General features: G+C 36.6%; 1 protein-coding gene across 12 annotated transcripts in view; it reads left to right on the top strand.

Annotated features, from left to right (window-relative positions):
• The window catches only part of LOC102151298 (RNA/RNP complex-1-interacting phosphatase-like), a 73,574-nt gene that overhangs the window by 4,294 nt on the left and 41,693 nt on the right, over positions 1-27,587 (top strand). For 7 of the 12 annotated variants that reach the window (XM_038578356.1, XM_038578355.1, XM_038578366.1 and 4 more), the window contains 6 exons: positions 11,712-11,787; positions 14,390-14,521; positions 16,833-16,956; positions 23,858-23,918; positions 24,026-24,072; positions 24,473-24,548. In XM_038578356.1, coding sequence (XP_038434284.1) covers positions 11,712-11,787; positions 14,390-14,521; positions 16,833-16,956; positions 23,858-23,918; positions 24,026-24,072; positions 24,473-24,548 — 516 coding nt within the window. The remainder of the gene's footprint in view (positions 1-11,711; positions 11,788-14,389; positions 14,522-16,832; positions 16,957-23,857; positions 23,919-24,025; positions 24,073-24,472; positions 24,549-27,587) is intronic. The other 5 variants (XM_038578360.1, XM_038578364.1, XM_038578365.1 and 2 more) reach the window with 2 other exon arrangements.

Here is a 27,587-nt window from a genome sequence, read left to right as displayed (position 1 = left end):
TTCTTGTTTCCATCATACTTGGTAATCACGCTGATCATTTCTTAAAGCCTTATCCCCATAGTTTCTCTGTTGATCATCTGATTGTCAACCTTCTTCCAGAGATATTAACTCTTTCTCTGGACACCCCTTATGTGATGTAAATAAACTCCTCTTTATACCCATCTTTTTAAAAAGCTTTTATTTGAGAGAGAAAGTGCAAGAGAAAGCATCAGCTGGTTGAGAGGCAGATGGAAAGGGAGAGGCAGACATCCTACTGAGCAGGGAGCCCGATGTGGGGCTTGATCCCAGGACCCTGCGATCATGTCCTGAGCCCAAGGCAGATGCTTAACTGACAGCCACCCAGACACCCCTATCCCTATCTATCTTCTTACAGAACATCTTCCTTCTGATATTTGGAACCTGACTCTCCCATAAGGTTACTGTTTTTCTAGCATCTCAACACTGGAAGTCATGCCCCACATACCTCAGAGGGCATTGATATGCTCCATCTCCTCATTGCTGTTGCTAGGCCCCTCCATCCTGCACTTGTAAAACAACAGAAACCCTCATCTAATTACCATCTACCTTCCTCTTCACCATCATTTATCGGCTCCCTGGTCACTCACTCACTTTTATTAATGAATTTAGCACCCAACTCAGCATTCATTACTCAAGTCCTATAAGATCATGGTGGGATTAAGGCAGTCATGTGTATCACACAGTTCCAGCACCTGAAATGACTGTCTGTGGGACCTGAATGTCTAAGACTATTCCATATTAAAAATCCTACAATCCAGCATTGTCCTCTCATCTTTGTTTATTCATCTCTCCTTCTTTCTTATTTTTCTATATTTAATGTGACCTCATAAAGGCCCTTCCCCTTGACTACTATTTTATCATCATCAGCCTCTACATAGTTTAACTTTCTTGTCTAGCCACACTGCTTGGTTTATTATTCACATCAGTATCTAAAATTTCCTTGCCTAAAATAATATATATAAGAAGAAATAAAATTTCCTTGTTTTTTGTCGTTCCCTACTTTTGCTTTTCGCTCTCGTTCAGTTTAGTCATTTGCTTTTGCTTTTTTTTTTTTTTTTAATTTTTATTTATTTATGATAGTCACAGAGAGAGAGAGAGAGAGAGGCAGAGACATAGGCCGAGGGAGAAGCAGGCTCCATGCACCGGGAGCCCGACGTGGGATTCAATCCCGGGTCTCCAGGATCGCGCCCTGGGCCAAAGGCAGGCGCCAAACCGCTGCACCACCCAGGGATCCCTAGTCATTTGCTTTTTCAACTCATATATCTAAAGATAATCAAGTTCTAGTACTGAAAATCACAAAACTGGATTATTATTGTAATGACAGCTATATCATGGTCCATAATAGAGATCAGCCGTTCTTTTCCTTTTCCACTCAGAGCTGCTATTCTAACCTTAAGCCTTCTATCCCACCTTTGACCTTGTACTCTCAGCAGCTCGTTTTGCTTTTTCAGAGGAAATCAAGTCTCAGAAATGAATTTGCGACAGTGACCACCAGCCCAACTTAACTTTAACAGCAGATATCCTTCTCTCCTGTCTCAGCTAAAGAGAGATGCTTTTTCTATCCACAACTGATCCTGTATGTATCCTAGATCCCAACCATTCTGTCTCCCCGGGCCCCTGCTTCATCAATTAACCTTTTCTTTAATCTTCAGTATACTTTTTCCTAGTTCCCTGTACCAGCTTCATCTCCCCTGTTCAACAGCAGCAAAAAACTAAGAGAAAATGCCTTCACTTGGACTATCCTCTGATTTCTGCTTTCTCTCCTCTCCCTTACTGCCACATTTGTGGAGAGAGTAATCTCCCATTCCCCATATCTGTTAACTCTTCTACCTGCAAAGTTCAGGCTTCCATCACTTACTGTGCCACTAAGGACTTTCTAATTGACAAATCCAGTGTATCTTCTTAGACCTTTTAAATGCACTTGGTTCTGTAGACCATTGCCCAGTCTTGAACTTTCCTTCTTTGATTTCTCTAACATCAATTTCTATTTTTCTTCTCCCATCTCTTTAGAACATTTTGAATTTTCTATACTTGTTCCTTTGGGATCTTGCTCTAGTCTCTTTTTTCTATGATTTCTTTTTTTAGCCATTTTTTTTCTCTTTGGCATATGAACACTTTGAAGTTCATCTTTAGAAAAGCAAAAAATAAAACAAAAAAATAAACATTAACTGTTGCTCTCTAGGGCTTTGTCCTTTATCTTGTTCTTTTTTTAATTTTATCCTCTTGAGTAGTCTCATAGCCTCAACTACCATCTGTAGGGTAATGAATTCTAACTCTTTAGCCAATACTCCTGACCTGAGCTCTACACTACTATGGGTACCCTTACCCCAATTTTCAAAACTCTGAATATGCAGTATTTAAAACCTGCCTTTCCTCACAAAACTTATTCTCTTTATTTCCCATTTTTTGAATGAAGCCAGTATCCAATCACCCAAGCTAAAACTAAGAACAATTCCGAAATTTAAATTTTTTTTAAACATCTCACACATAGTCAGCAGGTTATTTGATTCTGTCTCCTAAACAGTTGATCTTTGGAGCTTACTTTTGTCTTCATTGTTCTGTTTTAGTAGCCATGGTCTCTTGATAGTAGCCTCTAAATTGATGTCTTTTTCTCCAAGTTGTCATCTTCTGTTTATTTTTAAAATTAAATTAAGTAATTAAATTTTTAATTAAAGTATAATTAATATAGTATTACATTAGTTTCAGTTATACAACATAGCAATTCAGTAAGTCTGTACATTATGCCTTGCTTACAAGTGTAGCTATCATCTATCACCGTACAACAGTCTTATAGTATGATTTATTTTCCCTATGCTGTACCATTTATCCCCATGACTTATTTGTTCCATAAGTAGAAACCTGTATCTCCCAGTCTTCTTTATCCACTTTGCCCATCCCCTCCCCCTCTTCCCCTCTGGTAGCCATCACTTTGTATTTATGGGTCTGTTTCTGCTTTTTGTTTACTCATTTGTTTTGTTTTCTAGATTCTGCATATACCATATATGGTATTTGGCTTTCTCTGACTTATTTCACTTAGTGTAATATCCTCTAGGTTTATCATGTTGTTGAAAATTACTAGATCTCATCCTTTTTATGGCTGAGTAATATTTCACTATATGTACAAGTATATATATATATCACATTATTTTTATTATTAAGGTATAGTTAGTTGTCACATGATGTTACATTAGTTTCAAGTATACAACATAGTGATTGGACAAGTCTGTACACTATTATGCCACATCTTTTTTTATCCATTCATCTTACAATGGATACTTAGGTTTCTTCCATATCTTGGCTATTGTATTAATGTTATAATAAACATAGGGGTGCATATATCTTTTTGAATTAGTGTTTTTGTTTTCTTTGGGTATACTCAGTAGTAAAATTACTAGGTCATATGGTTTTTCTATCTTTAGTTTTTTAAGGACTCTCCATACTGTTTTCTATAGTGGCTGTACCAATTTTTACTTCTACCAATAGTGCACAAGGGCTCCTTTTCTCCACATTCTCATCAACACTTGTTCTTTCTTATCTTATTGATTCTAACCATACTGACAGGTGTAAGGCAATATGTCATTGGTTCTTTCTTTGTACTGTCACCAAACTGTCTCCTAAAATGCAAGCCTGATTTTCTGTTTTCATTTCTTCCATCTGGTAAAATCTGAGCTCTTTACATGGCATATATGAACTGTTTCTTTTCTTTTCTTTCTTTCTTTCTTTCTTTCTTTCTTTCTTTCTTTCTTTCTTTCTTTCTTTCTTTCTTTCTTTCTTTCTTTTTCTTTCTTTCTTTCTTTCTTTTTTTTTTCTGCTCTCCAGCATGCACATTACGCTAAAATCATACAAAACTGCTCACTGTATCCTGGGCCTGGCATGTGGCGTCATGCCTGCATGCCTTTTCATGTTTCATTCCTTCATGGAATGACACTCCTTTTTCCCTCATAAAGTTTCTGCTCAAGATTACTTTCTTTGTGATGCCGTCCCTAAATCGCTGTCGTGTGGCATTTTGTGGTAATTGTCTCTCTCTCCACCAGACTAAACATTTTTGAGGAGTAACACTTTCTCCATTTATTAGTATTTAATAAGTTTACTGAGTGAATAAATGAATAGCAATGAGCACAGTATCATCAGGTAACAGTGAAGCATGATTTCTGGATATTTTGGGTGATGCTCATATATTAAATTTGGGAAGGTCCTCAGCGATTATGTGATCCAGCTCTTCATTTAACAGGTACAGAAACTGAGGATGAGGAAGGTTAAGGGAACGAAGCACCTGTTTGTCAGGCACAGCATATGTATGGATGCCTTCATGTTTTGTTTTTGTTCTTCCCTCTATCTAGAATGAATTATTCTACCTGGCCATGTACTGCTTGTCTGTGGATCTTGTTTTTTCAGGGTTGTCCCTGGACTACCAGAATCAGAATTACCATTTAAATTGATTTAATTTAATAAGCAGAATCGCCTGTTTAAATACAGATTCCTGGCCTCCATCACAGAATTTCTCAATCCATCTCTGTGAGGGAATCCAAGAAATCTATTTTAATTGAAATTTCTCTGTAAATGTAGGAAACTAGTCTCTACTTCCTCCATTTTCTTCCTCTCCAAAACAATCACACAAAGTGTGTGTGTGGCTGGAGGGGAGGGGAGAAAAAAATTCATTCTAAGATGAGAAAGGAACTGTTTTAGTATACTGCCAAATCAAGAGCTTTCAATAAATCTTTTGTGATTTCCATCTTTGTTACTTAAAAAATAAAAGCAAACTGACTCCAAATTTTATAGTAATCAGAACAAAAACTAATTGAAGTTAACAGTGAGATTTGAGAGTTTAAGGAAAGGAAGGACACCTAAGTGATTTTTTTTTTATTTCACACCACTTTCCAGTGCTCTAATCACTGAATTCCACAATCCATCCCTCTCTAATATGTCAAATAGCAATGACTGATCTCTTTCTCCATCTGCTCCCTTATCTAGTGAGTAGATACATTTTAACCAAGGAAGTGGTATAGACTAAAAATGTACAGGGTTTCAAGACGGATTCAAAACGTGGCAGGTAAAGTTTTGATATTAAGACTGGTTTTCTGCCTTCTTTGAAAATATCCCTTCCTACCAGTAACCCAGTGTTTGGTTAGATGGAAAATTGATCTCTTTATATACCAAATTATTGGCAATTTGGGTAAAATATTTGAGGAAAAAAGTCTTAGTGGTTCTTATCCTCTTTTGAAAGTATATAGCCACTCTATGGGCACCTGAGTGATTCAGTCAGATAGGTGTCCACCTCTTGATTTCAGGTCAGGTCATGATTTCAGGGTCATAAGGTGGAGCCCCGTGTCTGGCTCAACCCTCAGTGGGGAATTTGTTTGAGATTCTCTCTCCCTCAGCCTCTCCCTCACCATCCCCCATGCACACGTGGCGTGTGTGCGCTTTCTCTCTCTCTCTCAAATAAATCTTAAAATTTGTTTTTAAGTATAGCTGCTCCTAAGTATAGTATGGTTATGAAAATTTTTTATTTTTATGTTACAGTTTAGAAATTGGAAGCCATTGAAATGGGAGCACTTTGGATTCTATTTTATCTTATCTCCATCTAGGGAGATGTATAACTTCAGATAAATAATTTTAAAATAATTAGATTTAGTTTCCTTTTCTGTAGAATGGGAACTTATTATGTGCTTATTTAATCATTCTCATCTTATTTTTTTAAAATAGATTTTATTTATTTATTCATGAGAGACACACACACACACACAGAGAGAGAGAGAAAGGCAGAGACACAGGCAGAGGGAGAAGCAAGCTCCATACAGGGAGCCCGACTTGGGACTCGGACCTGGGTAGGCAGCGCTAAACCGCTGAGCTACCTGGGCTGCCCATCATTCCCATCTTATTAATGGGAACTTAAATATGTGCTTATTTAATCATAGAAATGTAATGAGATCTAGCAAGGCAGGTAAAAATTAATTCAAAAATATATATCCTCTCTCTCTATATATATGTTCTTTATGAATGCAAATTATAACCAAATTTTATTTCCATGGGGGTCTGTAATAAGATTGTGGTGTTGGGGATTTTTAAAAAATAGAATCAAGGGGCGCCTGCATAGCTCAGTCAGTTAAGCATCTGCCTCCAGCTCAGGTCATGATCTCAGGGTTCTGGGATCAAGCCTCATGCCAGGCTCCCTGATCAATGAAGAATCTGCTTTTCCCTGTCTCTTTGCCCCTCCCACCTGCTCATATTCTATCTCCCAAATAAATAAATAAAATCTTTAAAAAAATAAAAATAGAATCAAGCTGAAGGTCCTAAGAAAATAGCACAGGAATCGAGAAGAAACTCTAAAAAGCTTAAATTTGTACCATGGGGCAGAGGCGTCTTTTTTAGTTTCTACTTGGTGCCTATAGAGGACAGTGTTCTCTTTAAAAAGCTAAAAGTTCAAGTGTAAAATCCTTCCCTCCTTGCCTTTTTTTCCTAAACAAAGAGTTGCCTATACTCTCCTGCCTTTTTTGCCCTAAATATAGAATGTGGCTTTGCAGAGAAGTAATAAGACCTAGCTTCAAGTGTTGACTTTACTATTAGTTCACTGGGATACTAGGTAACTTCAATCAACTCTTGGCCTCATTTTTTTTCATTTCTTAAGTAGGGATAAGTAATACTACCTTAAAAAATTTATATTCTATTCCATATAGAGTCATGAGGAACAAATGAGATAATATTAATGAAAGTTTCTGAAAAAAATTCAAAGTCTAGGAATGTAAATTATTGTTACTACTACCTTGTAATTTTCACCAGAATGTGGTTAAGCTCTGGTTCCAGAAGTGGCTAATCAATATTAGTAAAATTACCTCAGTTATCTGTACTTTCATTTACTTTACCATGACTTTCTGTTTAATTTCTCCCAGAATTACTATATTATTTATTTAATGTATAAATATTATTTCAATCAAGTAAGTTATTGCTACTTGTCATTTTTTGGTGGGGTTTATGGCTCAGGAAAATACTTGTTCATATATTTTTATGGCCATATTCTAATCTTTATTAACAGACAGTTTATTGAACATACGGTACATACATACTGCCTATACCAAGTGCTTTGTGAGGATAAGACTTAACCAGAAAAAATTTAGGTACTCAGACATAATAATAGCTTGCTGAACTCTACAGTTCATTTAATTAACAGAAATAGCAATTCAGAGAAGAAAGAACTCAAAGGAGATTTTTTTTTTTTAGGGCAGAGTATTACAATTATATTTTTTATTATTTGTTTCTTGTTTTTATTTTTAAAAATTTCAGACCTTCAGAAAAGTAGGAATAATAGAGTAAATATTTGTATAACCTTTGCCCTACAATCTAATTTGCCACATTTGCTTGATCTTCATGTATATATACATATGCACTTATCACACTTTTTTTTTAACCACTTGATTTAGTTGCAGAGGCCATGACAGTATACTCCTGAATACTTCAGCATGTATCTCTTATAAACAAGATAAGTCCCTGTCTAATCACATATAATAATCAAACTTTGCAAATTAAACGGTGATACAATATTCTTATAGTTCATATCCAGATTTCCCAATATAATTATGATGGAGTTTGTTTTTGATCCCCAAAAGGCCATGCATAGATTTACTTATCTCTTCTACAATAGTCTATTTTTGGTCTTTCATGACATTGTTTTATTCAGAGTCTATAGGCCGTGGTTGGCAAAATATGGCCCATGGGCTGATCAACTGTTTCTTTTTTTTTTTTTTTAAATTTTTATTTATTTATGATAGTCACAGAGAGAGAGAGAGGCAGAGACACAGGCAGAGGGAGAAGCAGGCTCCATGCACCGGGAGCCCGACGTGGGATTCGATCCCGGGTCTCCAGGATCGCGCCCTGGGCCAAAGGCAGGTGCCAAACCGCTGCGCCACCCAGGGATCCCTGATCAACTGTTTCTATAAGTAAAAGTTTTATTGAAAAACAGCTATATACTCATTGATGCACATATTGCCTATAGTTACTTTTGTACTACAGTGGCAGATATGTGGCCCACAAGCCTAAAATGTTCAGGCTTTGACCTTTAGGAAGTTTGCTGATCCCTAATCTAGGCAGTTGGTTATGTATGACCCTCTTTTTGAGTTTGATGATTGTTTCTTTAATAAGATTCAGGTTAAACTTTTTTTGCTTTGGGATCCCTGGGTGGCGCAGCGGTTTAGCGCCTGGGCGCGATCCTGGAGACCTGGGATCGAATCCCACGTCAGGCTCCCGGTGCATGGAGCCTGCTTCTCCCTCTGCTTCTCCCTCTGCCTATGTCTCTGCCTCTCTCTCTTTCTCTCTCTGTGACTATCACAAATAAATAAAAATTAAAAAACAAAAAACAAAAAACTTTTTTTGCTTTGTCTTTTGGCAACAACACTACATTAGTATTGTTATATCTTACTCGGTATACTACAACAGGAGGCACATGAGGTCAGTTTGTCTTATTCTTTGTGATTTTAAGTCATGGAGGGAGATTGTAATAAAGGAAGACTTCATGAAAGAAATGATGTTTTAAACTAATCCTCAAGGACAGGATAGTATTTGAATAGGTGGAGAGATTTTTCTAGTAGACATTGTCTATAATATTCTTCTGTCACTGCTTCTGTTAATTCTAAATTAGTATTTTCATCCATTCACATGGCTGGAATGATTGATAGCTTAACAACTTATTGATCTGTTGGTGGCAATCAGAACATTATAGATTTTCTCCATGCGGTCTCTATCTTTTATTTATTTAATGTTGCAATGGTAATTGCCTTTTATCTTACACTGTGTCCAAGAATTCTGTAAGCAAGTTTTTTTGGCTTTGTATAGTGTACTCTAAAGATTTCTATCTTCTTTCAGAGCTTAATAAAATTTTATCTATATGAAAACCAGAACCCCAAAAGTAGTGCATTCCAGAAGCAAGTGTTGGGAATGTTTATAGATGCACTTTCTTTTCTTTTCTTTTTTTTTTTTTTTTAAAGTAGCTGGCTAGATAATTTAAATGAAGCACCAGCTTATTTAGATATTATCATTTATGTCATTGTGGAAACACTAGTTGTGGAAATGAATGGAAGAAGTGCATATTATAGTAATGTCAGCAATATTAGCAGATGGTCTAAAATTGCTAACATACGGTTCTCTTGTATTGTTAATGCAAAAAGAACAGCTTCCAACTGATGTCAGAACCAAAGATGAACATGTTTATAGAATTATCAGAGGGCATCCCTGGGTGGCTTAGCAGTTTGGTGCCTGCCTTTGGACCAGGGTGTGATCCTAGAGTCCCGGGATTGAGTCCCGCATCAGGCTTCCTGCATGGAGCCAGCTTCTCCTATATCTGTGTCTCTGCCTCTCTCTCTGTGTGTCTCTCATGAATAAATAAATAGAATCTTAAAAAATTATCATAGTCATAATCGAATGTCATTCATAATAGTGGAATTTGATGTACTATCAAGGAAATGATAAACGTCCTAAGTATTCAGGGCATCTTATTTCTCAAGTGAAGAATTCCATCAAAAAAAATGATCTTTTAAAAATGTCACGAGCAAAAATCTCAGAGTTAATGGGTTATTTAAAGGTAAAAATGTGAGGCCTTTTATTTACTTGTGCTAGAAATCACTTTCTAATTTTTAAAGAGAAAGAAACCTAGTCCAACATCATTGTTTTGTTACTAGATTTTGGGAGCATTTGGAGTCTATTTAAAAACTTGACAAACTGTATTTTTAAATTCCAGATAAGTCATCAAAATCAAATTTCTGTTCCTACAAAACAAAGGACCCTGGAACATAGTTATCACTCCTTTTTGAAGGATAGTTTTGCTGGATATAGAATTCTTAGTTTGCTGTATTTTTTTCAGCATTTTTAAAAAAGGTTTTATTTATTCATGAGAGACACAGAGAGAGAGAATGGCAGAGACATAGGCAGAGGGAGAAGCAGGCTCCATGCAGGGAGCCCGACATGGGACTCGATCCCGGGACTCCAGTATCGTGCCCTGAGCCAGAAGACAGATGCTTAGCCGCTAAGCCACCCAGGCATCCCTCTTTCATCATTTGAATGTCATCCTGCTACCTCTGATGTTCATTGTTTCTAATGAGAAGTCAGCTGTTAATCATATATAATCAGTATATTAAATAGTGATTTTATGAAACCAAACTTACTCAACATTTATTTAATATTTATGAATTCTCGGGATCCCTGGGTGGCGCAGCGGTTTGGCGCCTGCCTTTGGCCCAGGGCGCGATCCCGGAGACCCGGGATCGAATCCCACATCGGGTTCCCGGTGCATGGAGCCTGCTTCTCCCTCTGCCTGTGTCTCTGCCTCTCTCTCTCTCTCTCTCTGTGACTATCATAAATAAATAAAAATTAAAAAAAAAATAATAATAATATTTATGAATTCTCTTTGGGGTGGCAGGTACTGTACTGTGAAGAAAGACAGATATGGTCACCCTCAAAGTTTATGATCAAGAGAGAAATCATGATTTGTCCAAAAAAAATCACATAATCATGTGTATAGTTTTAAACACTGTTAAGTACCAAGAAGGAAGGTGAAAGGTATGTGTGTAATGGTACTGGGTGAGGGATGACAGTCTCACTTCTGAGAACTGATACTGGAGCTATAAGCTGAGGGTGACTGAAAGAGTGAAATGGGAGAAGGGGGTGGAAGGAATAGCACAGAGCATTGGAAGGACTGAGGAAAAAGAAATAATGTGAAGCCAGAACCTGCAGAAGGGAAGGATGGTACAGAAATGAAGCTGGAGAAGTAAGCAGGGAATTTTAAGAAATCTGCATATGTTATAATTGGAATTTGTCAAAAATAGCTTGGGAATAATTATATAAGTTATTTTTAATATTGGTTTCTAAAAAAATTGGTTTCTCTACTTTGTTATTCATAAAAAGTCATCATAGATAAATGAAAATGTTTAAAATTAATGAACTATAGTTCTTAATTCAAGATTAATTAGAAATTAAAACGTGACAGTTAATGAACTTTAGTTCTTAATTCAAGATAAATCAGAGATTAAAAAAAAAAAGATAAATCAGAAATTAAAACATGACATCTCCAAAATAATCACGTTGAGAAAATGATTTGTTTCCTACTTACTAAAAAGACTGTAGATTTTTATATTTTACTTTTATTATCCTCATATTTAATACCTATTACCACTTTTTATTTTATATATAATCAATGACAATGGTATAAAAATTCATAAACTATTTTCCTTCTCTTACTATTGCCCAAGAAAAAAAACCCAAAATACCATTTTGGGTATTGGAAGTTTGTATCAAGAATGAATCCCACCTTTTTTACTATAGGAGTGCTGTATATATGTAAAACCTTCCTTTTTTTTTTTTTTTTTAAGATTTTATTTATTTATTCATGAGCGACACAGAGAGAAAGACAGAGGCAGAAACATGGAGAAGCAGGCCCCATGCAGGGAGCCTGATGTGGGACTCGATCCTGGGACTCCAAGATCACACCCTGGGCCGAAGGCAGGCATCAAACCACTGAGCCACCCAGGGATCCCCCTGTTTTTGTGTTTTTTGGCAGAGGATGCAGTAAATTAAAATTTGTATATGATAGCACTCAAAAAGCAACTAACCAACAAACGAGGCTCTATTTATTTAAAAAAAAAAACCTTATTTACCATCTTGAGTCCTTAAAATATTTTTATTATAATTGTAGTTGTTTATTTTCATTGCAGGTGGAGGACTGTGACGCCAATTGGACATCCTGTACCTGGAACACGATTTATTGCTTTTAAAGTTCCTTTAAAGGGAGTAAGTATATTATTTTCTTACCTATGTTATAAGGAGACTTGAGACTAATATGATCCATGTTTACTTATTTTTTCATAAAAATATGTGAAATTTCCAGCAAATGTTTGACATTATGGAGGTAACAGTAAACCTTTTCAGCCATGTAATTATTAATTGTTCATGCTAGTGTAAGAGACTAGTTTTGAATTATTTTTTTTAATAACAGCTTAATTGGTATATAATTCACCTAATCACATTCGCCTATTAACGTTTACAGTGATTTCTTAGTATATTCATAGAATTGGGCAGCTATCACCACAAGTTTAGGACATTTTCATCACTCCTTATTTCCTCCCCAAAAAACCCATGCACAGGAGCAGTCACTCCCCTTTCTCCCTCACTCCCACCTGCCACCTTGTAGGCAAACACTAATCTCCTTCCTATCTTCATAGATTTGACTGTTCTGGACCTTTCATGTAGATGGAATCATGTAATATCTGTCCTTAGTGATTGGCTTCTTTAGCATAATGTTTCAAGATTTAACCATGTTGTAGTGTGTATCATACTTCATTTCTTTTTATTGACAAGTTAAATTAATTTTTTAACAATTCAACTTAACTTATTGAAAACATTTAACAAGATTAAATACTTTTTGAGAGAAAATATCTTTTTTTTTTTTAAAGATTTATTTATTTATTCATGAGAGACACACACACACACACAGAGAGAGAGAGAGAGAGAGGCAGAGACACAGGCAGAGGGAGAAGCAGGCTCCACACAGGGAGCCTGACGTGGGACTCGATCCCAGGACTCCAGGACCACGCCCTGGGCCAAAGGCAGGCGCCAAACCGCTGAGCCACCATGGGATCCCCTGAGAGAAAATATCTTTAATCCTATTGTTATTTTTGCTTTTCATGTTTTGACCTATTTAAAAGTGATAGTCCAAAATAAAGATGGATAACTTTTGAGTACTCTCCCCCCAAATCAGCATTCCTTTACTGATTTGTCAAATCCATTGTACAGCATTTCCTAAAAGAATCAAAAGATACTTGAACCCCATGCCATGTTTTATATGGCCTCAGACCCATGGCAGCTTTAGTTTCTCCTATTTGCTCTGACATTGGTAATGTGTGAGCAGAGTTCAGAATCTTTCATACTGGCCTCCTAATTTAACTTAGATTTTTCTCTTTCACTGGTCTTTAAGTTACTTTTGTAGTATATTGAGATTTTAACATACTGAGATTTTAGTCTATTGAGAAGTAACTTGAAGTTACTTTTCAAGTATACTTGAATATAATGAATACATTTTTTAAAAAGATTTCCTTTATTTATTCATGAGAGACACAGAGAGGCAGAGACATAGGCAGAAGGAGAAGCAGGCTCCATGCAGGGAGCCCTATGTGGGACTCAATCCCAGAACTCCAGGATCACACCCTCAGCCAAAGGCAGACGCTCAACCTCTGAGCCACCCAGGTGTCCCAATATAATTAATACTTTAATTCACATACCACCAAGATCACCCTTTTAAAGAATATAATCAAGTGGTTTTTAATAAATTCATAGAGTTGTGTAATCAACGACACTAATTCCAGATCATTTTCATGCTATCAGAAAGAAACCCTGTACCCATTGGTAGTTACTCCCCATTTCCCCTCCCCCTGGCCACCACTAATCCACTTTCTGTCTGTAGATTTTCCTGTTTTGGACATTTCATATACTGGAATCTTGCAGCCTGTGGCTAGCTGTTTTCACTTAGCATATTTTTGAGATTCATTCATTTACAGCATACAATTCATTTCTTTTTATCTCCAAATTGAATTAATTTTAAAAACTTATCTATATTTGGCTTTGTAGTACGTTATTAACTGCAGTTTTTTTCTTATTAATCATATAATACAAAAATCAAATCTTTTGTACCATCAGTGCACACTACTTAGAGCAATAACAAATACAGCAGTCTAGAAGAATGCTGATAAGTTTATAGGCACTGACCAAAACTATAGATTTATCTCCAGACAATCCATATATAACATTTGATAACATTTTAAAAATTCTATACTCTTCTCTGTTTAATATAAACATGGAAATTTAGAACCTGGGAGAAAAATGAGCATTTAATCAAACGAGTCAAACTGGTATCATGTGCTGGATAAAGATGAAAATCTCTGGGTTACAATCTTGACTGCCATCTAGCCTGTGAGGTTGGACAAGTAATTTAACTTTTCTTTCTTTCTTTTTTTTTAATTTTTAATTTAACTTTTCAAAGTCTCAGCTCAAATGAGAATTCTACTACAAAATTATTTTTCACTCAGAGTTAATACTTTACTTCAAACTGAACTTGGTGCAAGGAAATTCCAGGGCACCAAAGCAGGATAGTTTCTTTTTGAAGTGTTCTGAGTCCTTGGTGAGAAGGACATGTGTAAAATCACTGAAGCAAAAGATGTAAGTATGTTTAGGCTCTTCTCACAGCTCTAATTCCTTATGAGCTTTGACAATGTTCTTTAAAGCTATGACAGTTTTCATTGATTCTTTTTGCCTTCTTATGTTTTCTTTTCCTTGTTTGTTTTATGTTAGGTACATTTTATCTGTATTTTGTAACATTGCTGTTCATTTTTCATTATAGGCAGTTAATCAGAGACTTACTCCAACCCAGAAGTTTACACCAAAAGATTTGATCAGTGCAATAAAAGCACTAAATGTGGAGCTTGGATTAATTATCGATCTAACATATACCACAAGATATTATGAAGTTAAGGTAAAGTTAGATATGTCTTGAAATAGAAAAGGTTTTTTAATATGGCATTTAGAAAGTAACTCTTGTGGCCATGTCAATATAAATTTCAGAATTTTCCATGTGTAATTTCTTAGAAATCTTCTTAATCCTTCACATGATCATGTAATACCTTTTTTTGAAAAGGGTTGTTTAGAGAGGAAAAAATGGAATGTTTTCTTTCAAGAGAACAAACATAGAATAAAGGAGTATACATAGAAATAAGAAAGGAAAAGCAAAAAAGGGAGCAAGGAAACAGAAGGAAAGAGCAGCATGATGGAAAAGAAAGCAAAAGAAAAAAGATAAAAACATGAGATGCATATTACTCTACAATAGTGTTTTTTTTAACTTTCTTTTGCAGCAAAATCCTTTCAATTATATCTTGCTCCAAAACCCATTATATAAAGCAGATAAACTGGGAAGTGTACTGGCCGAAGCAGGAGATTAGGATCCACTAGGCCTCATCATCCTCCAATCCTCTCCTCCCTGTCCCTAAGTCTTGGTGACAGGACTTAGCTAAGGGCTCTGAAGAGCAAGAGAATTTTAAAACCTTGTTCTAGAGAGAATAACTCTTGAGCCTTGCTCTTCAGTTGGATTGGTGCTATCCAAGGTGTCTCTGTCATTCCTGCCCTGATTAGGTGACATTTAGTCTTGGATATTTTGCTGCCTTGTCAAATTTCATCACACGTATAACTAAACATACTATCATTTCTTTAGTTCCATACCACTCCTTCTCAAAAATACAAATTCATAATCTCTTCAGCTTCCTTGTTTCTCCTGAGCCTATCAGTCAAGTTCAAATCACTTGAGTCCTCTGTCTTCCTGGTGCCCTCTATCAAGAATTAAACCCTATAGATTTTTTTCTTCTAAAGTGTGTCTCATATTCTCTAGCTTTTTTGCCTCATTCTTCAGGAGCTAACCTTTTTAATTCTTCTTTGAGTAGTTGTTTCTAAATGTAATTTTCATGCCCATTCCAGGTCCTTTCTAAAAAAAAATCTCAGTTCTCTCAGCCCTCCCCACTGTTTAAATGTATCACATCTAAACTCCTCTCCCTGTTTTTCAAAGCCCAATTTAATCTGACTCCCTTCTCATCATGCTCTTTGTTTCTTACAACAAACCATCTCTTCACTATCTCATGAACATTCTTATTTTTCTGTGCCTCAAATCATTCCATAAACTTGGAATTTTTTTCTCTCCCTCCCTATCCAAAACTTTACTTTTTCTTCAAGGCTTAACATTTACAGCTTCTCGTGAATTCTTGTGCATATTTATTCAGCATATAACTATTCAGAGGTCATTATTCTTATTTTTCTAAAACTATTAACTGTGCCTAGGATCTTACTGTGTGTATTTTACACTCACTGCCAACCTTGATATTCTTTAAATGAATGTTGCTAATTGATTAATTGGTTTACTTGAATGATGAAATTAGCCCTTCTATTTTTAGGCTCTCCACTTTAGACTTCTTGCAAACTTAAGAATGAGTCAGGCAAACATGTAACCACTTTAAAACAGCCTTACTAAACATTGCCTAAGCTGACATCTAGAATCGTAACACTAACTATAGAGTTAACACTCTAAGTTTGTAATTTTTTATTTTATTTATTTATTTATTTATTTATTTATTTATTTATTTATTTATATTCATTCATTCATTCATTCATTCATGAGAGACACAGAAAGAGAGAGAGGCAGAGACACAGGCAGAGGGAGAAGCAGGCTCCATGCAGGGAGCCCGACGCGGGACTCGATCCCAGGTCTCCAGGATCACACCCTGGGCTGCTGGCAGCACTAAACTGCTGTGCCACCGGGGCTGCCCTGTTTGTATATTAGGTTGACCCTGTGCCTGCTTAATCACTTGAATCCCAATCTCATGACTGTCATTGGCCACTAGGAATGTGGCTATTTTATAACTTCTTTTCATGTAGACTACAAAAGAGTTCCACACAAATAGAAACTCCTAGGTGTCTCTGTCAGTTGAGTGTCCAACTCTTGATTTTGGCTCAGGTCATGATCTGGAACCTGGTGTCATGCTCCGTGCTCAGCAGGGAGTCTGCTTGAGATTCTCCTCCCTCTGCGCCTGCCCCCCATTTGCACACTTGCGCTCTCTCTCTTTCTCTTCCAGAATAAAATCTTTAACATTAAAAAAAAAAGTTCAACACAAATTGATTTAAGGTGTACCTTCAGTATAGTCTTTGTACCTGATTTTAAAAATATTGAATTACTGGTAAGTTTTAAGTTGAAGAATTTGTTTTTAATAACTTATAATTGTTGCATTCTATTTTCCCATTTCTAGGATTTACCTAAAAGTATACATTATAAAAAACTTTATACTGTTGGACTTGAAGTCCCTGACAATGCTACTATTCTACAGTTCAAAAAGTGGGTCAGAAAGTTCCTGTGGGAAAATGCAGAAAATGGTAATAACCTTTAATGTAATCAAAATGTTTTTAGTTAATTGATAAAGAATTTTAGTAGAAATTATTGTAGACCACTTAAAGGTGATATAATATATATATTTCGTTTATATACTTCTAGTTAAAAGGACATTATCAAAGATTTCCCCTTAGATTACAATGCATGACCCTCATTTAAAAAAGACTTGGTTTGGAGAAAGTAAAGCATACAGAAAAGGTGCATTGACTTTGCTTTGCAAATAGATTCCCTACAGCATTCTTTAAATGCTGACACCCTCGGGACAGATAAAAATATAACTCAGTATTTTAAAATTGACTTATAAATAACTTTTCTTGAAAGAATATATAGCATAAAATAAGGTACATCTTAGTCTTTTTGGTGTACAGTTTAGCTTCATATAGTAAAGAAAGATAAAACTTACAGCCTTATGTAAACCTTTTAATTCCATGAATGTATTTTGGGGAATGTCTTCCCTAAATAAACAGAAGTATAGGTAAACATGTGAACAAGAATGTTCACTGATGTGTTTATAATACTGAAATATTGGAAGGGATCTAAAGGATCATTAATATGAAATTGATTAAATTCCTGCATTTACATACACATATGGAAAAATAGGCAGATGTTAAAAACCGAGTAGAAGAATATTCTTAGTGACTTGGCAAAATGCTTGTGCAATATTTGTAAATGGCGATTTCACTGCATAATTATATTTATAAATAACATGAGCAAACATACCCGTGAAGATAAACATCACAATGTTAGTAGTGGCATCTGATTGTGATTTTTGTCTTCATATTTGTACTTCCTATGTTTTAGGTGTTTTGTTTTTTATAATGGACGTGTTTATAGTTTTAAAAGATTGCTTAAAAAAACAAAGTGTTATATCCAATTGTTCGTTTTGTTTTGTTTTGTTTTTTAAGATTTTATTTAGTCATGAAAGACACGGACAGAGAGGCAGAGATACAGGCAGAGGGAGAAGTAGGCTTCCTTCAGGGAGCCTGATGTGGGACTCTATCCCGGGACCCCGGGATCACTACCTGAGCCAAAGGCAGATGCTGAACCACAGAGCCACCCATGTGGCCCTATCCAATTGTCTTAATGCTTAGTAGCCAAAGACTTCTGTCTGGTAGAGGCTTTACCATAGACTGTGGAAGACCTCAGAGGTGATCTAGCCACATGAGCATCCTCACTGTAGTGATTGCCTGCTTGTCTGGGTCATAAGAGCTACTAAACTTCAAAATTAGTAAACTAGAGTGTATCTAGGATTAGTCTCAATGGCTAATAAATACTACTTATGGACAGTATGTCTATAGCATAGATTTCTCAGGTGACACCTACACTCGGCGAAGTTCTCATTCTCCTACTCCCACTAGATCTAACACTTTGGATGCCGTCCTTTCTCTCCCCACCTGTTAGTCCTTCTAGGTTTTTTTTTTTATGTTCCTTACCCTGCCTGCCCTGCTGGCTGAAAAAATCAACTCTGCTTTCCCAACACTTTTAGCTTTCTTAATTTCTCTCTTCTTTTTGACCTTTCCCCGTACCTGAGCTAAGTAATTACAATAAATATCAATTGCTCCTTACTTTCCTGCATCAGTCTCCTGAACTAAGCAATTTTTTACATCTAGAAATGTAAAAATGATAAGAAACCTATTTTTGAGGTAAATGAACAGAAAGAAAAGGATGAGGTTGGTACTTCCTACCTAGTGTTGTGGCCTTAGGGAAGAATTTCAGGAGACAAGCCCTACTTCTTCTTGGAAGTGGCTTATTTCAGATGCATTGCTAATGGAGCCTGAGAAGTAGAATTGGTTTCAGGGTTTCAGGCTGATAGGAATGGTTACAATGCTAGCTGCACACAGCAGCCTTACTCTGGACCTGCTGCTTCTAATTTTTCCTTTGTCTGTCTCAGCAAATAAAAAACAGCTTCTTAAGCTTATTTACCCCAATAACTAGGCAAAGGGGATTGGAGGGGGTGTGGTAATTCCTGTTTGTTAGACTATTTATTTTAGGAAGACAGATTTAATGAATCAGAACATTGTTCCTACTAGATACTGCTAAGCAGTGTAAAGTTACATTTTAGTTTATGATACCAAGAGTTTGTAATGCTTTGGGTACTAGAACATTGTGATCTTAAGTTCTTGATTTTAAAAACCAAGTGGAGAAAAAAATCTGTAAAAAGAAAAATCTATATGTAGGCTGAAAAGACACTGTTAAATAACAAAAATTCAGTTGAGTAAATTAAAGATCAAACTGGCTTTATTCAGTGATTCATGAAATGGCCAGCATCCCATCTAGCAAATAGAAAGGAGCTCTATCCAGAAAAAGAAAGGTTTTTAAAGGCAGAGAGAAAATTATTCGCAAAGAACGCATTTTAGGTAAGGCCACTCTCCTTTAGGCAACTCAAAGGGTCTGTCAGCTGATTATCTCCTTTTGCCGCTCAGGACATTCCAAGTTGGCTGTTAAAAGTCACATTTCGGGGATCCCTGGGTGGCGCAGCGGTTTGGCGCCTGCCTTTGGCCCAGGGCGCGATCCTGGAGACCCGGGATCGAATCCCACGTCAGGCTCCCGGTGCATGGAGCCTGCTTCTCCCTCTGCCTGTGTCTCTGCCTCTCCCTCTCTCTCTGTGACTATCCTAAATAAATAAATAAATAAATAAATAAATAAATAAATAAAAATAAATAAAAGTCACATTTCTGGGAGAAGCTGAAGCTGCACTTAGGTATTAAATTTTGGTGGGGTTTAGCATAAGTGATTCCAGTTTGGGCCTGTTCTCTCCTTTTTAACAATACACATCCCTTTTTTATCTTTATTCTAAAAATTAATCACCAGCAGATCTTCAAGAAATATTTTCTAAAATACCATGTAAATACTCAACCCTAGTTTAATCTAACAGTCCTCCTTCCCTTCTCCTGCATGCTAGGGAAGATGCCTCCACAGTATGGCTGGGTGCCACCATGGGGCAATGGTTAAGGGTTTCAGTTGGATTTTTAGTGCTGCTTGGCAGTCCTCTCCCTGTCCCCTGCCAGCTCGCTCATCTCCTTCTGAATCTTGGCTACATCACACTTCTTCATGCTCAGGTAGCATAGCTCCCCACTTCTCAGGGAAAACAGAGATCCCTTTCTTACTCTCACCTGCATCCATACTCACATATTCTTCCTTCCTTCTGCTTTCCTAAGAAAAGCAGACCAGACCTCCACCTCTGCTCCAGCCCTGCCTTCAGGACATTTTTTCATATTCTCAGCTCTGTACTACCAATGTATAAACATGCACGGGCCTCTCCTAGGTCTTAAAATAATCCTCCCTTCTCCATCTTGAAACCTTAATTCTTTCTTTCATACTGTTTCCTTCTTCTGTTGATTACACTTTTAGAAGAGTTGTCCCCACTCATTGTGTCCATTTCATTACTGTTCACCAAGGAGATTCTTATTGACCACCCATAATCTGATTTCTGCAGCTCTCTAATTGTAGTTTAGTTGGAAGCTTGTAGAAATCCAAAGAATAGTTTTCTATCTGTATATTGCTTAGATCTCTTTAAGCTTAACCTCTGCTGTTCATTCCTTCCTTAAAACTTTCCTCTTGGCTTCTATGATACTGTTTTCCTCATTTTTTTTCCTACCTGTTCTTCAATGTTTTCAGTTTTCTAGCCAGTAATTTCCTTTTCCTAGTTTTCTTTGCTAATAATTTTCCTCCCTCTCCCCCCCACCTCCTCTCTGCCATTTATTCTACTCAAATCCTTGATGACTCCTGTTCTTAAGATTCTGTGCTTTTGGCAACTGCAGAGCTGGGGAGAGATCCTGGATGTCAGATCTCATTGTCTTCCCAGTCCTTCCATTCCTTCCCCAATCCCCTCAGTAAAATGATTTGATTAAAAAAAGAAGTCTTTTCACTTCACTTTGTCTCATCTTTTCCTGTTTTCAACTTTCACCTCCAAACCTGTATCTCTTGCACAAACCTTTCTCCTGAGTTCCATGTTCACATGTACCTTGTATCCACCATGAGGTTTATCTGGCACCAATAAACTGAACAAGTCAAAAACAGAACTCTTTAATCTTCCTTCTCCTGCCCCTATCTCCCCAGATATACTCTCATCCCTCTGATCTGGGTTATTTTAATGGCCTCCTGCATAGGTTTCTTGTCTCTACTCCCACCAGTCATTCCTCCAAACTTGCATGAATTTCTTTCTAAAATGCACATGTAATCAGGTCTTACTTAAAATCCTTCAGTGGTATCCCATCTATTAAGCACCAGATTCCTTAACAAAGTGCTTCATGACTTGATTTTTGGCTTCCTTTTTAAAAGCCTCTTTTTTAAAAAGTTTATTTATTTATTTATTTATTTATTTATTGTAATTTCTACATCCAACGTGGGGCTCGAACTCATAATCCGAGATTAAGAGTTGCACACTCGGGATCCCTGGGTGGCTGGCGCCTGCCTTTGGCCCAGGGTGTGATCCTGGGGTCCCAGGATGGAGTCCCGCGTCGGGCTCCCAGCATGGAGCCTGCTTCTACCTCTGCCTCTCTCTCTCTCTCTCTCTCTATGTCTATCATGCATAAATAATAAATAAAATCTTAAAAAAAAAAGAGTTGCACACTCTTCTGACTGAGCCAGCCAGGCACCCTATAAAAGCCTCTTATATTTTTTTCACATATGTTTCATGTGTCTATTTCCCACACAAGTGCTGTACTCCTAGCATTTGCACACTCACCTGTCCTATTGAAATGTTTTCCCATCTTGTTTTTGATGAACTTCCTCTCATTTCTCAAGATTATCTCAGTGTTTCTTTTAAACTTTACTCTGAAACCTCCTCTGCCCCAGTGCAAATTTAAGGACTCTTATGTATTCTCATAACACCTTGGTGTACATTCATCATGTATTCTTAGGATAAATGCTTTGTTTTCTTATAGCTCTTCCCCTACTAGACTCTAAATTCATTGAGGTGCCAGATAGATTCAACTGGACTTAACCTGCCTATCATTGTTTAAATGAAAACCTCACCTTTGTGTTGTGTGTATGTGTGTGTAAAGCCATATGGAGATATTTGAAAAAAATATGTATTTAACAGGAAAAAATTTTCAGATAGTCATCATTCTTCTACATGCAAAGGCCATAAATTAGTTCTATTATTTTCTACAAAAATAAATTCCATTTCATTCCAACTATAAAATAATGAAAACAGGTTTCTAAAATCTATTATAAATTGATTCTAAATATTTTCACCTGGAAATTTATGGTATTTGAAGGTAATTTAAATACCTGGAAATACGGGTTTTGACTCTGTGTCAGTTGAAAACAGTGCCCTAAGGCAGCCCAGGTGGCTCAGCGGTTTAGCGCCGCCTTCAGCCCAAGGTGTGATCCTGGAGACCCCAGGATCGAGTCCCATGTTGGGCTCCCTGCATGGAGCCTGTTCTCCCTCTGCCTGTGTCTCTGCCTCTGCCTGTGTCTCTGCCTCTTTCTCTCTCTCTCTCATGAATAAACAAAATCTTAAAAAAAAATAAAAAAGCAAACAGTGCCCTAGCGAACACTAAATGAATGCTTCCTGAACTTTCCTTCACATATAGCCCTTAAGAGAGGTAGCAAATTAGCTCTTTTGAGAAGTTCTGGCAGTTGAGAGGATAGGAAAGGTGAATATAAGGTAAATACAAGTGAAGAAAAAAACATCTAGAGCATGAATCTTACTGAAACATTTCCTTAGAATTGATACCCAGGAGATGAATATGACTCTTAGAATCCATCTTCTCTAGGGAAGTACTCAAATTTTAACATCATGGGTAGGGAAACTCTTTAAAAGATAGGTCCCTTCCACCATGCAGATAAAGGTTCCTGGCCCATCCACCAAGGTCAGTAGATTCATCTTTTAATTCTTCAACTGTGGTATCAAATAATGTGCCTTACAGGAGAAATGGTGTTACTATTAACCAGGAAGTATGAGTACATTTCATTGAATGCAAAGACAATTAAGATCAAAGAAGTAGAGCAGCCCAGGTGGCTCAGCAGTTTAGCGCCACCTTTGGCCCAGGCATAATCCTGGAGTCCTGGGATCGAGTCCAACATCTGGCTTCCTGCACGGAGCCTGCTTCTCCTTCTGCCTGTGTGTGTGCCTCTCTCTCTCTGTGCCTCTCATGAATAAATAAATAAAATTCAAAAAATACATATATCAAAGAAGTAAGTTTAAAATTATTTTTCTTTTTTCAAAATTTTTAAAAATTATTTCTTTCTGAATGATGTTTGAAGCATGTTATTCATGATCATGATATAAACTTTTTTTTTTAAGATTTTATTTATTCATGACAGACAGAGAGAGAGAGAGAGAGAGAGAGAAAGGCAGAGACACAGGCAGAGGGAGAAGCAGCCTCCATGCAGGGAGCCTGACGTAGGACTCGATCCTGGGTCTCTAGGATCACACCCTGGGCTGAAGGCGGCACTAAACCGCTGAGCCACCCGGGCTGCCAGGGTGGCTTTATATAAACTTTGTCCTTCATTTAATTATCCTTAAAAATTCACCTTTTAATACTATAGGGTGAACACAGAAAGCCTGTTTCTTTCCTGAATCTTTGATAGTATGCCTCTAACATATTAGATTTAAAAATTTCTTTTTTAAGATTTTATTTATTTATTCATGAGACACACACAGAAAGAGAGGCGAGACACAGAGGGAGAAGCAGGCTTCAAGCAGGGATCCCAATATGGAACTCAATCCCAGGACTCTAGGACCACGCCCTGAGCTGAAGGCAGCCGTTCAACCGCTGAGCCACCCAGGCGTTCCAAGATTTAAATTTAATGACTAAGAATTCAACTAGTGGTAGATATTTTTATTGAAAATTATATTATAAATTGTGTATAAAACATGTTATACTTTTTTCACTGAATTTTTTCATACCTTTTTTATTTTTTTACATTTTATAGGTAAACTCATTGGAGTTCATTGTACCAATGGAATTAACAGAACAGGATACCTTATATGTAGGTAAGAATGATGTAGGTGCTAAATTTTTAGGTCTGTCTTCTCGAGAAGAAAATTTTAAAATTCAACCTTACCTATTCTATAAAATTAAAATGTTATTTTTAATTCAGGTACCTTATCGATGTTGAAGGCTGGGATCCAGATACAGCAATTCAAGGTATTTTTAGAAAGTTCAACTATGCTATGAAAATGTGTCTAGTGCCATGTAAATCAATATGGATCAAAATATGTATAATAATGATTTTTTCTTTTTTATTCTAATTATTGCTTTTTTGTTAATATCTTTTCAACTTAATACATTTTTTTAACTTAATACATTTTAACTAGATTTTTCGTATAGTAATTTACTCAACAAAAGAACATGGGAACATTAAAAATTTAGGTAATAATGTTTTTATATTAAGATATGTATAAATTTTTAGGATCTCATCAGTGCTACCAAAATAAATCATTTTATTACATAATTTATTAGCTTGTGAGCGAAATCCAAGGATCTTGTCACAAAATTTATCTCAATTTTATTTGATCAACATTAATCCTTCATTGATTGTTCTTAGCATTTGGTGAGGCCCGTGGTCATCGAATAAATGGATGTGTGTACTTAAAGGATCTCAAAACTCGACCCATGAGAAGGTAAATTTTAACCTGGACTGTGAGTTGTATCTTATCCAAGGATCTTATTCCTTAGTAAATTTCTTTCTTATGCTTTGCACTTTTCTTAAATTAAAACCTTCATTACAGCTCTCATTGTTAAATATAAAAACCAAAAGAAAACTAATCTGTATACCATTTGGACACTCTGTTGGCCATAACCAATTCTTGTGTTCAATATATTCATAAGTTTTAGGAAACTATCCTGAAGAATAGTAATCATAGTTAAAAGCTACCATTGTTACCCTGTCAAAAAATTTATACTTTGTCATCTCCTAAATTTAGCATCAGAGGGCATTGGAGAAATTAATTTGAACTGGAAGAGCTTTAAGTATAAAAGTATTACCAGTCAGTGACCTTTACCACATCAGAGGAGCCTTGAAATGCCTCTCCTAAAATGGTAGTCTTTGACTCGAAGATATAGTAGATACAGCTGGAGAATGTTTTAAAAAGACAGATTTCAGGGATCCCTGGGTGGCGCCGTGTTTTAGCGCCTGCTTTTGGCCCAGGGTGCGATCCCGGAGACCCAGGATCGAATCCCACGTTGGGCTCCCGGTGCATGGAGCCTGCTTCTATCTCTGCCTGTGTCTCTGCCTCTCTCTCTCTCTCTGTGTGTGACTATCATAAATAAATAATAAAAAAATAAAAATAAATAAAAAATAAAAAAGATTTCTAGGTCCCACTAGATAAGCTGCTAATTTAATAGGTTTAATGTGTTTTGGAAGAGAAGTGTCAGGAATTTGATTTTTAAAAGCTTCTCAGTATTGGGAGCCAATGTGCTAGACCATATAAATTGACTCGATAATTTGTGGGCTGCCAACCTGAGTAAATTGAAGAATGTACCCTTTAGTACATAAATGATTTGACTTCCTTGATAGAACTATTGATCATCATCTCATAATATTTTGAGATTGCTTTTTAGAAATAGCAGCACAGGGACACCTGGGTGGCTCAGTCAGTTGAGCATCTGACTCTTGGTTTCGGCTCAGATCATGATCTTGGGGTCATGAGATAGAGCCCTGAGTGGGGCTCCATGCTTAGTGGGAAGTCTGCTAAAGTTTCTCTTTCCCTCTTTCTCTGCTCCTCCCTGCCTCACATATGTATGCATGCTCCCTCTCTTCCTCTCTCTCTCTCAAATAAATCTTAGAAAAAAAAACAGAAATAGCACAGTTTAATAGTGAATAGATAAAAGATGCAGTTGCTTCTTGAGATGTATACTAATTCATGATACTAGGTATCATCATAGAGGAGCATATTTTTCTTTGGGCAAGAAATCCTATGCCCACTTTATTTAAAAACTACATCAAGCAGGATGCCTGGGTGGCTCAATTGGTTACATGTCTGCCTTAGGCTCAAATCATGATCTTGGGATACTGGGATGGAACTCAACTTTGGGCTCCCTGCTCAGCCCTTCTCTCTTCCCTTGACCCCTCTCACCTCCGCTCATGCTCTCTCTCTCTCTCTCAAGTAAATAAATACAATCTTAAAAAAAAAAAAAAAAACTGCATCAAGCAAGTTACTTGGACAAAAAATTTAAACGATGGGCTAGGATACAACTTGCTTGTTTATTCACTTTGAGAGTGAAATTTAGTAATTCAACAAATATTTATTGAATATCTGATATATTCCGGGTACCATTCCGGATGCTGGTGATATAGCAGTGAGCAAACAGACTAAAATATAGAGCTTACATTCTACTTGGAGACAAACAACCAACAATTTAAATAAAAAATGTAACTTGTGATGTGGTGTGAATTACTATGGAAGAAGTCCATAAACCTGGCAAGGAGAATAGAGGATGTTGAGGTGATGGCAGGGAAGGTGAAGATTTAGAAAGATCACCAAGGAAAGCCTCACTAAAAAGGTGAAATGTGACTAAAGGCCCGAAGGAAGAAAGGGAGCAAGCCATGTGATTAGGAGATAGTAGTTTTATTATGGTTATAATATGGTTATTATATGGTTCTGCCACATTTTAAGTCTTGAGTTCAGTTCGATATATCACATTTTAAATTACTGAAAAACCAAGGTGAGTGATAACTGAGTCTCATCTCTCCTATAGCATAGCAGTGGGGCAGTTAAATTCAGCATTTTGGTTTTTGAGCCTCACAAAAAAATAAGTACTAAATTTTTCGGGTGCCCTTTGGCTCCAAAATGCAATGAAGAAAATTTTTATTGACCCTGGTTATTGCTTATATAGAAATGAGTTCTCAGTGTGCAGAAGGGGAATGTGGAAACTAACTATTAAATGGGACATAAACACATCAGGTGTTTATATTTTAAGCACACAAGTAGGGATATAGCTCCAGAGCCTAAAATTAAAGACAAAGGCAGCAAAATTTTAGCAATTTTTAAAATTTAGTATTTACATAACATTTTTCCAACTTTATATAACTGTACAACATGGTAATTTGATATACGTATATATTGTGGAATGATTACCAAGATCAAATAATTAACACATCTACCACCTCATATACTTAACTCTTTTTTTGTGGTAAGAATGCTTAAGATCTACTCTCAGCATCTTTTAAGTTTACAATACTGTTTTATTAACTATATTCACCACACTGTACATTAAATCCTTGGAACTTATGCTTCTTATAACTGACAGTTTGTACCCTTTGAACTGCATTTTTCCCTGTTTCCCTGGCCATTTACCGTCACCACCACCATCCCCATCCCCGGCAACCACAATTCTGTTCTTTGAAATGGGCTGGGTATTTTTGGTTTGGGTTTTTGTTGTTGTTTTTTTAGATCCTACAGAAAGTATTTATCTTTCTCTGTTTGGCTTATTTAAGTTGGCATAGTGCCCTTCAGATTCATCTGTGTTGTTGCAAATAGCAAGGTTTCCTTCTTTCTTAGGGCTAAATAGTATTCCAGTGTGGGTATGTGCATGTGTGTGCGTGCACCTTGCCCTCTTTTCTTTCTTTTTTTTTTTTTTAAGATTTTATTTATTTATTTGAAAGAGACAGCAAGAGAGAGAGCATGAGCAGGGAGAGGGGCAGAAGCAGACTCCCCCCT

Source organism: Canis lupus, chromosome 28 (genome assembly GCF_011100685.1).
Source record: "Canis lupus familiaris isolate Mischka breed German Shepherd chromosome 28, alternate assembly UU_Cfam_GSD_1.0, whole genome shotgun sequence".
Taxonomy (NCBI): domain Eukaryota; kingdom Metazoa; phylum Chordata; class Mammalia; order Carnivora; family Canidae; genus Canis; species Canis lupus.
This window is presented reverse-complemented; position numbering and strand designations above follow the sequence as displayed.